Source organism: Schistocerca piceifrons, chromosome 1 (assembly GCF_021461385.2).
Source record: "Schistocerca piceifrons isolate TAMUIC-IGC-003096 chromosome 1, iqSchPice1.1, whole genome shotgun sequence".
In the NCBI taxonomy this organism is placed as follows: domain Eukaryota; kingdom Metazoa; phylum Arthropoda; class Insecta; order Orthoptera; family Acrididae; genus Schistocerca; species Schistocerca piceifrons.
Window position 1 is genome coordinate 1,039,408,351 of NC_060138.1, and position 14,955 is coordinate 1,039,423,305.

Sequence of the window (14,955 nt, forward strand, 5' to 3'; positions counted from 1 at the left end):
CACTGGCCGTACACCACTGGTGATCGTCGAGGGGACACTGAATAGTGCACGGTACATCCAAACCGTCATCGAACCCATCGTTCTACCATTCCTAGACCGGCAAGGGAACTTGCTGTTCCAACAGGAGAATGCACGTCCGCATGTATCCCGTGCCACCCAACGTGCTCTAGAAGGTGTAAGTCAACTACCCTGGCCAGCAAGATCTCCGGATCTGTCCCCCATTGAGCATGTTTGGGACTGGATGAAGCGTCGTCTCACGCGGTCTGCACGTCCAGCTCGAACGCTGGTCCAACTGAGGCGCCAGGTGGAAATGGCATAGCAAGCCGTTCCACAGGACTACATCCAGCATCTCTACGATCGTCTCCATGGGAGAATAGCAGCCTGCATTGCTGCGAAAGGTGGATATACACTGTACTAGTGCCGACATTGTGCATGTTCTGTTGCCTGTGTCTATGTGCCTGTGGTGCTGTCAGTGTGATCATGTGATGTATCTGACCCCAGGAATGTGTCAATAAAGTTTCCCCTTCCTGGGACAATGAATTCACGGTGTTCTTATTACAATTTCCAGGAGTGTAATTCGGAGCACCAGAGCAATGTGCGAAGACAAATATATCACAGTCTTAATTTTTTTTTAATATCATTAGAGAAACAATCTCGCCATCTGGCCACAATTGCACGATAAATCACGCATATCGAAGCATTTTATCGAAAGCTGGAACCTACAATCTATTTGGATTAAGGTGCGTATTTTAATTGCTTCGCTTCTACTTGTAATTTCTCTTTGTTTTACTATGACAGCAGGGCTGTTTTGTAGTCGGCGAACAAACGCCTGTCAGTAAAACCGTACGTCGCAGGGTTTACATAACGGCGTATACTTTGGCAGATTTACTTTTAATGAACATTTTGGAATTCCGATTACATCGACAAACATCCCACCGGATAAGGAGTGATCGTTCCGCCCACTCCACTAGTCAATAATGTACTAAATGTTTCCAAAAACTGTCGCAAAATTTCGTTCAAAAACTGATGATAGGTTTCTTTTGCGAACTTCCCAGATTTTGTTGCTGTCGTGTGCACTTTCTGACGTTGTTCCATTAGCTGGTTTACGTCTTGATGGACTCGAGAAATAAATTTGTCACTAACAACCTAAAACTGTTGGTTGCAGTTTTCTGTAAGGTGTTAATCCGTCTCAATTGTTATGGTAAAACCTATATTTCATAAGTCTTGAAATTTTATTTCTCTTGCCTGTAATTCCATTGTGTTTCACGATGTCATAAAAATATAGGTGTCACGTATTTCTGCGACCAATAAAAGAAAAATAAACAACATAAAATTAGATCTGAAGACGGGGAGCAAAATTTCGAAACTGTTCCTTTGGCCGGAGCGCTGCCAACGCAGTAGGTATTGCATGGTGCGAGTAGTCTGATGAAGTCGCGCCGCAACTATGGTCGTCATTTTCTCGGAAACTATTGCGTGTTTTGCCACGTAAGCCAAAACAGGGGTCGTTTATTTTCATCCGTTTGCCACCCTGCCAAGTTTCAACTGTGTCAGAGGCGACGTATGGTGGGTTTCCCTTGCTACACTCATTGTGCCGGGATATGACGAAACGAGTGATTCGCTAATGATGGAAGGGAGCTGGTAAGCGCTATTGTCATTGTACTAGATGGCAGGATAATGCAAGAGCCTACACCGTAGTTCACACTACAAACGCTTTAAGGAAAGTACGGATCACCGACTAGTTGCCAAATAAGCAGTCGTCTCTCACCTGCAGACTGACTGGGATGCTATAGGAAGACGTACACTTTCATACGAGACTCCAGCCAGCAGCCTTAGTAAATGGACACAGCATAAAGTTCCGCTACGAAAAAACTCTTCAAGATTACATTTGGAGGCTATTTGCTTCCATGCCAATTTCAACGAATACAAAACTGTATCCGTAATTCTGGGGGTAACATTTCATATTAATGTTGATTGTGGACATCAGTTCCGAATGGAATGAAAATTTTATTATTGAATAATCGTTACGTCATGAACTTAGACACGATATCTGTAGTCTGCGGAAAGTGGCAATTGACTTTAAATAAGGAAACGTTAAGGTTATCCACATGAGGCCATCCACATGAGCCTTACGTCATGTAGATGATATTACCCTCTCTGGATCTGTAAGTTAGGTCTTAGCATTATACTGTATTTTACGTGCGTTCATAAACACACTTACGAAAGATATGTATGTGCCACGTATGTTATGTAATCGTTTTGTACACAACTTGTTTTTAAGATTGTGAATTGCTATGGAAACAACCTTCTCCGAAGTAACAGAATCATGGCCCGAATAGAGCGGCACTTCTCCGAAGTTTCCTAGTAACCTTCAACATGACCACTGCCATTCGCTAACGAACATTTGTTAGCACCATACGCAAATGTACCCACTTTATTTACTGCTATTTTGGACGCACTTTTTACTTAGCAAACTTTGATGTGTACTGGTTGCGATATGCTATCCATTTATGCTTTGCACTCTAATTTAACTTGTCTTTGGATAAATTGGAATTTTGAGAACGGGCATAGCCCGAAACCGGCTAAATAAAGATCCATTGTAGTTGCAACTCTGGCTGTCTCTTTTCGCAACACACAAAAGAAATCCGTTAAATTTCAGTTGTACTATAAATATCACAAATTAAAAGACAGCCAATTCAATTAAAAACCTAGGAATTACATTTACGAACACCGTTAATTGTAACGACCACATAGGCAATTTTGTGGGGAAGTGGAGTGAAAGACTGTGCTTTATTGCCAGAACACTTAGAAGATGCAACAGGTCTAATAATGAAACCGCCTCCACTACGCTCGCTGTCCTCTGCTAGAGTACTGCTTTGCGATGTGGGATCCTCATCAGATAGAACTAACGGAAGAGATCAGAAAAGTCCAAAGAAGGTTCAAATGGTTCAAATGGCCCTAAGCACTTAACATCGGAGGTCATCAGTTCCCTAGGCTTAGAACTACTTAAACCTAACTAACCTAAGGACATTACACATATCCATGCCCGAGGCAGGATTCGAACCTGCGACCGTAGCAGCAGCACGGTTCCAGACTGAAGGGCCTAGAACCGCTCGGCCACAGCGGCCGCCTCCAAAGAAGGGTAGTTCGTATTGTATTACCGCGAAATAGGGGAGGTAGTGTCTTGACTATGGTAAACGACTTGTGGTGGCACTCATTAAAAGAACGGCTTTTTTCATTGCTGAGAGATACGTTCGCGATATTTGAGTCACCACCTTTCTCCTCTGAATATGAAAATATTTATTGATGGCAGCCTACACAGACAGTTTGAGCATCATAATAAAGTAATAGAAATCAGAGCTCGTGCGGAAAGATTTGTGTGTTGTTAGAGTGTGGCACGATAGAAAAATAGTCTGAAGGTGGTTCGATGAATCCTCTGCCAGGCAGCTAAGCCTGAATTGCAGAGAAGTTGTATAGGTGCAGATGAATATTTCCTAAAGATATGATTGATATTTGACTGATGCTTCACGGAGTAACACTTCGCATTTTCGTCAGTGTATTTTTGAGGTGGATCGTTAGCAACACACAATGGTCGGTAAGATTATTCTTACAGCGGGGAAATCTTAAAATCTTAAAAAAATTCTGAAGTATATTCCCGTGTACAGGGATGGTAACGTACGAATATATTAAGGGAGCAAAGTTCCCTGGAAAGCAGGTGACGCAGCTTCCTGTGTGCAGTAAACTATACTCGCTAGGTCACTTTCTGGCTATTGGGCCTCCATGTTTGGTATTCTCGGACTGGAAACAGACATGTCCGAAAGAATAGACATCACACATTCATATAACTGATTCGTGTATCTACATCTACAACTACATCCATACTCCGCAAACCACCTGACGGTGTGTGGCGGAGAGTACTTTGAGTACCTCTATCGGTTCTCTCTTCTATTCCAGTCTCGTATTGTTCGTGGAAAGAAAGACTGTCGGTATGCCTCTGTGTGGGCTCTAATCTCTCTGACTTTATCCTCATAGTATCTTCGCGAAACATACGTACGAGGGACTCCCGAAACTTCAACAAAAGCCCGTTCCGAGCCACTGAGCGTCTCTCTTGCAGAGCCTTCCACTGGAGTTTATCTATCATCTCCGTAACGCTTTCGCGATTACTAAATGATCCTGTAACGAAGCGCGTTGCTCCCCGTTGGATCTTCTCTACCTCTTCTATCAATCCTATCTGGTACGGATCCCACATCGGTGAGCAGTATTCAAGCAGTGGGCGAACAAGTGTAATGTAACCTACTTCCTTTGTTTTCTGATTGCATTTCCTTAGGATTCTTCCAATGAATCTCAGTCTGGCATCTGTTTTACCGACGATTAATTTATATGGTCATTCCATTTTAAATCACTCCTAATGCCTACTCCCGGGTAATTTATGGAATTAACTGCTTCCAGTAGCTGACCTGCTATATTGTAGCTAAATGATAAAGGATCTTTCTTTCTGTGTATTCGCAGCATATTACACTCGTCTACATTGAGTTTCAATTGCCATTCCCTGAACCATGCGTCAATTCGTTGCAGATCCTCCTGCATTTCAGTACAATTTTCCGTTGTTACAACCTCTCGATATACTACAGCATCCGCGAAAAGCCTCAGTGAACTTGCGATGTTATCCACAAGGTCATTTATATACATTGGGAATAGCAACGGTCCTACGACACTCCCCTGCGGCACACCTGAAATCACTCTTACTTCGGAAGACTTCTCTCCATTGAGAATGACATGCTGCGTTCTGTTATCTAGGAACTCTTCAATCCAATCACACAATTGGTCTGATAGTCCATATGCTCTTACTTTGTTCATTAAACGACTGTGGGAAACTGCATCAGACGCCTTGCGGAAGTCAAGAAACACGGCATCTACCTGGGAACCCGTGTCTATGGCCCTCTGAGTCTCATTGACAAATAGCGCGAGGTGGGTTTCACACGACCGTCTTTTTCGAAACCCATGCTGATTCCTACAGAGTAAATTTCTAGTCTCCAGAAAAGTCATTATGCTCGAACATAATACGTGTTCCAAAATTCTACAACTGATCGATGTTAGAGATATAGGTCTATAGTTCTGCACATCTGTCCGACGTCCCTTCCTGAAAACGGGGATGACCTTTGCCCTTTTCCAATCTTTTGGAACGCTACGCTCTTCTAGAGACCTGCGGTACACCGCTGCAAGAAGGACGGCAAGTTCCTTCGCGTACTCTTGTGTAACATCGAACTGATATCCCATCAGGTACAGCGGCGTTTCCTCTTTTGAGCGATTTTAATTGTTTTTCTATCGGTCTGTCATCTATTTCGAAATCTATCATTTTGTCATCCGTGCGACACTCTAGAGAAGGAACTACAGTGCTATCTTCCTCTGTGAAACAGCTTTGAAAAAAGACATTTAGTATTTCGGTGTTTAGTCTGTCATCCTATGTTTCAGCACCATTTTGGTCACAGAGTGTCTGGACATTTTCTTTTGATCCACCTACCGCTTTGACATAACACCAAAATTTCTTAGGATTTTCTACCAAGTCAGTACACAGACCTTTACTTTCGAATTCATTGAACGTCTCTCGCATAGCCCTCTTCACACTACATTTCGCTTCGTGTAATTTTTGTTTGTCTGCAAGGCTTTGGCTATGTTTATGTTTGCTGTGAAGCTCCCTTTGCTTCCGTGGCAGTTTTCTAACTCGGTTGTTATACCACGGTGGCTCTTTTCCATCTCTTGCGATCTTGCTTGGCACATACTAATCTAATGGATATTGTACGATGGTTTTGAACTTTGTCCACTGATCCTCAACACTATCTGTACTTGAGACATAAATTTTGTGCTGATCCGTCAAGTACTCTGAAATCTGCTTTTTGTCACTTTTGCTAAACAGAAAAATCTTCCTACGTTTTTTAATATTTCTATTTACGGCTGAAATCATCGATGCTGTAACCGCTTTATGATCTCTGATTCCCTGTTCGGCGTTAACTGTTTCAAATAGTTCGGGTCTGTTTGTCACCAGAAGGTCTAATATGTTATCGCCAGAGTCGGTTCTCTGTTTAACTGCTCAAGATAGTTTTCAGATAATGCACTTAAAAAAATTTCACTGGATTCTTTGTCCCTGCCACCCGTTATAAACCTTTGAGTCTCCCAGTCTATATCTGGTAATTTAAAATCTCCACCCAGAACTATAACATGGTCGGGAAATCTTCACGAAATATTTTCCAAATTTTCCTTCAGGTAGAGGCCATAACAGCTGCTGAGCCAGGGGGCCTACAGAGACACCCAACTACCATGTTTGATCCTGCTTTAACCGTGACCTTCACCCAAATTGTTTCACACTTCGGATCTCCGTCAATTTCCTTCGATACTATTGCACTTTTTATCGCTATAAACACGCCTCCCCCTCCACTGTCCAGCCTGTGTCTGCGGTAAACATTCGAATCACACAATTGGTCTGATAGTCCATATGCTCTTACTTTGTTCATTAAACGACTGTGGGGAACTGTATCAAACGCCTTGATCAAGATGCACGGCATCTACCTGGGAACCCGTGTCTTGGCAATGGATCGACCTTCTTCAATGCGGATGCACAAGTACGTCCAACCACCTGAGGGAATCTCAGAGTAGCGAGCATGGAGGAAATGGACAGGGACTACGGACAGGTGGCACTCCGGTGGGAGTGTGCGTCGGCGGTGAGGCATGCCGAGATAGGACAGTTGCAGTAACACAATGTCCCACATGGCGCAGTGATTAACGCACCTGCCTAGTAGGCAGTAGATCCCGAATTCGAATCACGGTCCACTACACACTTTCTCTCGTCACCGCTGATTCTGCGTAATGTCCGGATGCACCTTACATCACTAATCCCTTTCCTTTCCTCCCCCCTCCACCTTCGCTTTACATTACTGGCCATTAAAATTGCTACATCACGAAGATGACGTGCTACAGACACGAAATTTAACCGACAGGAAGAAGATGCTGTGATATGCAAATGATTAGTTTTTCAGAGCATTCACACAAGGTTGGCGCCGGTGGCGACACCTACAACATGCTGACATGAGGAAAGTTTCCAACCGATTTCTCATACACAAATAGCAGTTGACCGGTGAAACGTTGTTGTGATGCCTCGTGTAAGGAGGAGGAATGCGTACCATCACGTTTCCGACTTTGATAAAGATCGGATTGTAGCCTATCGCGATTGCGGTTTATCGTATCGCGACATTGCTGCTCGCGTTGGTCGAAATCCAATGACTGTTAGCAGAATATGGAATCGGTTGGTTGAGGAGGGTAATACGGAACGCCGTGCTGGATCCCAACTGCCTCGTATCACTAGCAGTCGAGATGACAGTCATCTTATCCGCATGGCTGTAACGGATCTTGCCCTGAGTCAACAGATGGGGACGTTTCCAAGACGACAACCGTCTGCACCAACAGCTCGACGACGTTTGCAGCAGCATGGACTATCAGCTCGGAGAGCATGGCTGCGGTTACCCTTGACGCTGCATCACAGACAGGAGCGCCTGCGATGATGTACTCAACGAAGAACCTGGGTGCGCGAATGGCAAAACGTCATTTTTTCGGATGTATCCAGGTTGTGTTTACAGCATCATGATGGTCGCATCCGTGTTTGGCGACATCGCGGTGAACGCACATTGGAAGTGCGTATTAGTCATCGCCATATTGGCGTATCACCCGGCGTGATGGTATGGGGTGCCATTGGTTACACGTCTCGGTCACCTCTTGTTCGCATTGACGGCACTTTGAACACCGGATGTTACATTTCAGATGTGTTTTACGACCCGTGGCTCTCCCCTTCATTCGGTCCCTGCGAAACCCTACATTTCAGCAGGATAATACACGACCGCATGTTGCAGGTCCTGTACGGGTCTTTCTGGATACAGAAAATGTTCGACTGCTGCCCTGGCCAGCACATTCTCCAGATCTCTCACCAACTGAAAACGTCTGGTCAATGGTGGCCGAGCAACTGGCTCGTCACAATACGCTAGTCACTACTCTTGATGAACTGTGGTATCGTGTTGAAGCTGCATGGGCAGCTGTACCTGTACACGCCATCCAAGCTCTGTTTCACTCAATGCCCAGGCGTATCAAGGCCGTTCTGGGTACTGATTTCTCAGGATCTATGCACCCAAATTGCGTGAAAATGTAATCATATGTCAGTTCTGGTATAATATATTTGTCCAATGAATAGCCGTTTATCATCTGCATTTCTTCTTGGTGTAGCAATTTTAATGTCCAGTAGTGTATAAGACACTGCTTGTCCACGATAAGTTGACGATTCGCGCGGTGGCTATCGGGAAGGGCAGGTGGCGTGCCTTGCACTTTCCTTAAGCTGCCGAGGGGAGAGGAGCGGCAAGAGGACGACAGTGTTGGCTGCTTGCCGATCTACTGGCACCTTACTCTTAACCAGGTGTACGGTAATACTTTGCGCCTAGTGGCACCTTAACGTTCGCAGCGCTCTGAGATAAATGAATATCTTTCAGCTATACTATGTTCATTCTAAGAATAAACCTGATGTAAACAAACACAAAAGCGTTGATTGGCCAGCACCGTAGCACACGTACACTGTTGTTGTTAGGCTCTTGCAAGGAGATCCTATTTATGTATTAGATATCTTGTTACTATATTGTGGTAAATGAAATTTTAAGATATTCTAGTGTATTAACAGCCATCAACGTTTTTTTTATCGTAATCTAGCTACGTAGTTTTTGTTTAAGAAATCGTGTACAGTCCCAGTCACTGTACTGTTGTGCTCGTACTGTCGCGATGGAAAATAGCTGAAGCTGTTTCCTGCTCGGTAGTGAAATACGATCGTGAAACACTGTTAAAACGTGGTTTGAAATATTATTTTCAAAGTTTTTCACAAGTTTACAAACAAAAATCTGCTTCGAAGCTTTCCGGGGACATTATTTATTAAATTTAAGGGGGCTTGTGAAAGTTATGTATGGCTGAATGGGTAGCGTCGTAAATTCGTAAGCAACTCTTACTTTAGTGTTCCTTTTTTCGTTCAATTTTGAATATGTGACTCTTTTAAATATAAAATTCACCATATATATGTTAAATAAAAACATAACTAATAATTATTTTTTGAAATGCGCGTATTCTTGTTTCTACTTACATATTGCACGCAAAACTCAAGATTTCTTTGCAAATATACATTCATGATTATCGAAGATTGTGGAAATTAAGAACATATAACAAATTAAATTTTTTAGGATAAAAGTGAAAAATCAAATAATTTTTATTTGGATCATATCCATTATTTTATATCAAAAAATGGTTCAAATGGCTCTGAGCACTATGGGACTTAACAGCCGTGGTCATCAGTCCCCTAGAATTTAGAACTACTTAAACCTAACTAACCCAAGGACATCACACACATCCATGCCCAAGGCAGGATTCGAACCTGCGACCGTAGCAGTCGTGCGGTTCCGGGTTGGGCGCCTAGAACCGCTCGGCCACCGCGGCCGGCCTTTTATATCACATATGTGATCTCACACGAGCTATAGTGATAAGCGTCGTACAAACATGGAAAACAATAATTTTCACGGCATCGAGAACACTACAGAAATGCCGTTCTTTACCGTTACCACCATACCTACAGAACTGATCTGGAGCCAAGTTACGGTACTTCTCGCGAGAGGCATTTAAGCTGCCAGACGTACTGGAACTAATGCACGAAGTTTTGTCACGCCTCACTACCGAAAGCTGGCGGGATACAGAACCGCACGTCATAAGAGAAGATAAAGCGGCGCTTGGATTGTTTTATGGAATCTATTGTCGATCAGCTCGTCATAAACGTGGTAGATCTCAATTCTAGTACTGAAGTCTATTGCTCGTATTCCGATTTGGAAGGAGTTCACAATGCCTTCAATGGTGCATGAATTTCACTGCAGTGGACAACATATAGTGGTCAATTTTTTGGCGTTTTCAATCAGTCATGAGGCTGCATATGCATGTATGACATAACAGCAGTAGAGAGTGCCGACTGCAGTGAACGGTGTGCATTTGTAGCCTCAGGACCGATTGAAAATGCCAAAGAAGCGACTATTAAAAGCTGTCCACTGTAGCGGACGCTATGCGCCACAAGGTTAAGTATACGACGAAATCCCCGCAATACACTTTTGAGTCGCACATAGCTCGCTCAGAAAAATTACCTTGTGTTTAAGTTAGGAATTTTCTGTACTCTTGTTTTTAATTACAATACTATGTTGACTAAGAACGAGAGCATGTTATTCTTCTGTCTGCTCCCCAAACAAGTGTGCGATATTGCTGGAATTCTGTTTAAAAATTAAATGACATTGGAAGCTACGTTGTTTCTCTGTTCGCCAATTTACCTCTTAACTGCAACTATTCGTACCATTGCAGGTTAGTTGGACCAGTTAGCTTCCCTGTGCTGTCCAAGTTACGTGCACCGGTAAAGCTGTTGTCCCGTATTATCGTTCAGTCGGTGTGCACATAACGCACAGCATAAAACGTGTCCTTATTACCGTACTTGACTGTACTCGAGACAGCTTGGCTTCTGCTCCACGTCCAGTGAAATCCAGTGTGATTCCAGCAAACGTGGAAGAACACATATTGCAATGTTTACATCAGGTTTATTCTTGCGACGAACACACTATAGTATCGATTTTCTCCGCTCGTGGCAGCACCAGTGCAATCGCCAAGTTATCGTGCACGAGCAGCAGCTGTACTGGCGTGCGTGTGAGTGCTAGGTAGAGATGGTAGTCCGCGAACGAACGGGTGCAAAGGAACGGTTCACCAAGATGAACGAAAGGACCGAGAACGAATTCCAACGAACGATCGGTTCATAGTTCACTTGGGTCGTGGCGGTCTACTTATAGTTCCCGGGAACGAGGAACGATCGGTTCATAGTTCACTACTTCACTTCGGTCGCGGCGGTCACTTCGGCAGTTCTCGTTCCAGCCTCGGTCGCGTGCTCGCCTCAGTCTCCTTCGGCCGCACTCGTCGTTCTTCGCATGACCACCTGTCTCAGTTCCACTGCCGATTGCTCCTAGCTGTTCATTATCCGGTATGTTCGTTTCGTTCACTGCGCTCGCCCATTTCACATGTGTTCCAAACTGTTCTTGCAGTTGGTTCTGGCTATTCAGCGTCCACGACCGGCAATCAAAAAGTATTTTATTGTTACGTAAAATACATAAAAATTACGTTGTATCTAATAGGTACGTCTTTTCAGGTAACAAAAGGGCATATCAGCTCACTTCATTATATCGATGAACAGCAGAAGACATACTTATAATAAGGCAAGTTTTTTTGTTATTCATATATTTTTTGGTTTCATCGACTTGATTTAGCAACTAACTTTCAATAATTTGCTTGATTTTTAGTGTAATAAAATTTATATAAATCGATTTTCGTGTATCTTTCATATAAAAAACATAACATTCAGGAAGGCTCTAATTATTTTTAGTTTGGTTGTTTCCAATTTGCATTACCTGCTAGTTAGGTTTCTTTGAAAAAAAAAGTGGACTGTGAGTCATTTTGGCTCAATAGGAAATGTGGTGTCTCTCCATTTGAAGCGACATAGATTGCCATAAAATCGTATTTACTTATTTATCTCAAAAACATTTGTTCAGAACGAGCTTCCAAACCAAAAATTTTATTGCTGCGAACTTTATTATTATTATTATTATTGCATTAACTTTAATAATGCAACATAAAAATCTAATTTTTACTAAGCTTGTGAGCAAGTATGATGAGAAAACCAAATTTTATTTTATGCTTCCATAAAGCCCCTACTTCGCCTACGAACTCAGAGACAACGTGAAGTATATATAGGGTGTAAACGATTATTGTTTACAACGTAGCATAGCTATGTAGTGGAAGTCGAAACGAAGAATTTTATACAAGACACTTGTGGTCTATTAATTTGGGAAACAGCCACCAACAGGTTTACAAGACTACATGAACTATAGCCCATGCGCGTCGCGTGAGATTTTCATGTTCTCTTCTCCAGCTCTCTACACATCGTCATCGGTTGTTTCGCAATTGTTGCCTGCATTAGCTTGTTATTTCTTCACTGCCTAATTATTACATGTTTGTCTGTTTGTTGTATCTGCTGGTAACGGGCAACACATCGTCCGTAATTGGCGAGCAGTCTGTACTCGGGGCCGGTTTTCCTTGCGCCACCCTATATTATTTCCCTACGATCAGCCACACAACGCTACAGTTGGCTAAACGAGAGGTTCTGCAGAGTCACAGGAATTACTTCTAAAAGTGTGTAAGAATTCTGTAATGAATAAAAACTCTATACTCCAGGGGCGAGGCAAGTGCCCCCTCTTGGTGCCCTCCATTCTTCAGTCACCTACACTACTAGTTTTCAGTTTTTTCATAAGAACCATATACCAAGCACAAATGAACGGTGAACAAGTGAAAATGAACGGTTCCCAAAAAAGAACGGTCAGCAGTGAACTAGTTCCCAAGGATGAACGAGTTTGCCCGTCTCTAGAGCTAGGTACTGACTGGCTGAGGTTGTCCATCATCTTGTAGTCGCCGCCGGAGACGTTGACCTTCTGGATGATGCCCGGCTGCAGGCGGTTCATCAGCTTGCACAGCAGGATGCCGTCGCGCAGCGCGTCCTCGTAGGGCACGCCCGGCGGGAAGCGCTCCCCCGTCACCGCCTCGATCCACTGCTGCGCCTCGCGCTCCTGCTCGGGGTCTCGCCGACCCGCCACCTGCAGCAGCAAAAGGAAAGCACCCGCGTCAGACACAGCTTGTTACACCAACACCGACTCAAAGGAAGGCCTCGGCGCTAGTTCGTGACGTCACGTCAGCTAGGCACGGCCAACGCCAGGTCTGTTGCAGGCATACTCGTAATGGTGGTGTCTCCCTCTCTGACACAGGAAAATGTGAAACTATTGGCGGTAGTTGACCGACACACATTGTTCTGAGAGATTTCTGCAATCGATTAATTGTGCAATTCATTACACTTTTTAACAAATAGTGTACTCCTGAACTTAAATTTCCACCTGTTTTAAGGATTGACAGACAAAAACAACTTCATGGTCCATCAGCAACAGAATTCGTACTTCTTTACCTTATTTGTAAATCTGAGGAAGTTACGTTTGTACTGGATTGCTGTTACAAGAAACTGTGAACGTATTGGTGCTCTTCTTTAGGTATCTTGGTGGACTATGGGGTGAGGAGCACTGAATGTTAATGAAATATCTTGCGATTGTACACGTTAGGGGAGGGGGTGGGGGACAGAAGAAGAGGCAAAAGAGAGATACTTGTTTTATCAAATAAAATTTTTTTATCTTATAAAGCTTCTCCTTTCAGTTGCAAGAGGGGAATATTTATCTTTTCTAATGTGCATGTTTAAAAAAGTTTAAGCTCAGCAGGATTTTCGATGTATGAAGATATTTTGTTTCCTGTTTAGAATTCCTTTCGTTGAAAACGACTGTAATCTAATGACTGGCAACAGTTGGACATTTACACATGTAAATTAGTTCACATTTCCAGTGACGATGTCAAACGAAAATAAATAAATAAATAAAAGCAACGAGTTCATTGTAAGGGGGTTGGGGTAAGTTTCGGTAGCAAAATGGATCGAGTAAATATAGTTACTTGAATGTAAAATTTCCGAAGCTTGCAATGAGTCAAAGCATCTTCTCATATTGATCTACGCTTGTTTCGACAGGGTTCAGTAATACAGAACTATGATCTTCATTTGTAGCTTTACGATTGTAAGAAAATCTTTCATCTAAATAAAACTGCAGAATCCAAAACAATACCAAAAATTTTGTCCAAAAATAAGAGATTTATATTGATAAGCACGCCCAGGCGTTTCTGCCTGCAACAGACCTGGCGTTCGCCGTGCCTAGCTGACATGACGTCACCAACAAGCAACGAGGCCTTTCTTTGAGTCGGTGTTGGTTACACGGTATCCTGCCAACAGCACGTACAGCGGAACTAGTAGAGTCTGTCCTCCTAAATTACCGAAAGGTATTCGGCCCTGTAAAACATCGTTAATCGACTTGCGCGATCTCCATTATTTTTCTACATCTACATGGATACTGTGCAAATCACATTTAAGTGCCTGGCACAGGGTTCATCGAAACGCATTCACAATAATTCTCTATTATTCCACTCTCGAACAAACTAAACTAGGTCATGAAGGGCCAACGGTACTGACCCGCCGCAGTGTCATCCTCAGCTCATAGGCGTCACTGGATGCGGATATGGAGGGGAATGTAGTCAGAACACCGCTCTCCCGGTCGTACGTCAGTTTCCGAGACTGGAGCTGCTACTTCTCAATCAAGTAGCTCCTCAGTTTGCCTCACAAGGGCTGAATGCACGGTCACCCACCCAAGTTCAAATGGCTCTGAGCACTATGGGACTTAACATCTTGAGGTCATCGGTCTCCTAGAACTTAGAACTACTTAAAACTAACTAACCTAAGGACATCACACACATCCATGACCGAGGCAGGATTCGAACCTGCGACCGTAGCGGTCGTGCGGTTCCAGACTGAAGCGTCTAGAACCGCTCGGCCACACCGGCCGGCTACCCATCCAAGTGTTAGCCAAGCCCGACAGCGCTTAACTTCGGTGATCTTGGGGATCCGGTGTTACTCTGCCAGGCACTTGCGATTTGCAGAGTATCCATGTAATGTAGACTACTGCGGCAAGACCGTTGGCACAGGGCTGGCCGGAGTGGCCGTGCGGTTCTAGGCGCTACAGTCTGGAGCCGAGCGACCGCTACGGTCGCAGGTTCGAATCCTGCTTCGGGCATGGATGTGTGTGATGTCCTTAGGTTAGTTAGGTTTAATTAGTTCTAAGTTCTAAGCGACTGATGACCTCAGAAGTTAAGTCCCATAGTGCTCACAGCCATTTGAACCATCATCGTTGGCACAGGCTGCGATGTTCAACATTAATTATTGCTGTAGAGCATGAG

The 14,955-nt window shown here is 43.7% G+C and overlaps 1 protein-coding gene across 1 annotated transcript in view; it reads right to left on the reverse strand.

Annotated features, from left to right (window-relative positions):
• LOC124725368 (muscle-specific protein 20-like) overlaps window positions 1-14,955 on the reverse strand; it is a 178,907-nt gene that overhangs the window by 44,444 nt on the left and 119,508 nt on the right. The window contains exon 2 of the mRNA XM_047248457.1: window positions 12,523-12,734. Within this exon, the coding sequence (XP_047104413.1) occupies window positions 12,523-12,734 (212 nt within the window). The remainder of the gene's footprint in view (window positions 1-12,522; window positions 12,735-14,955) is intronic.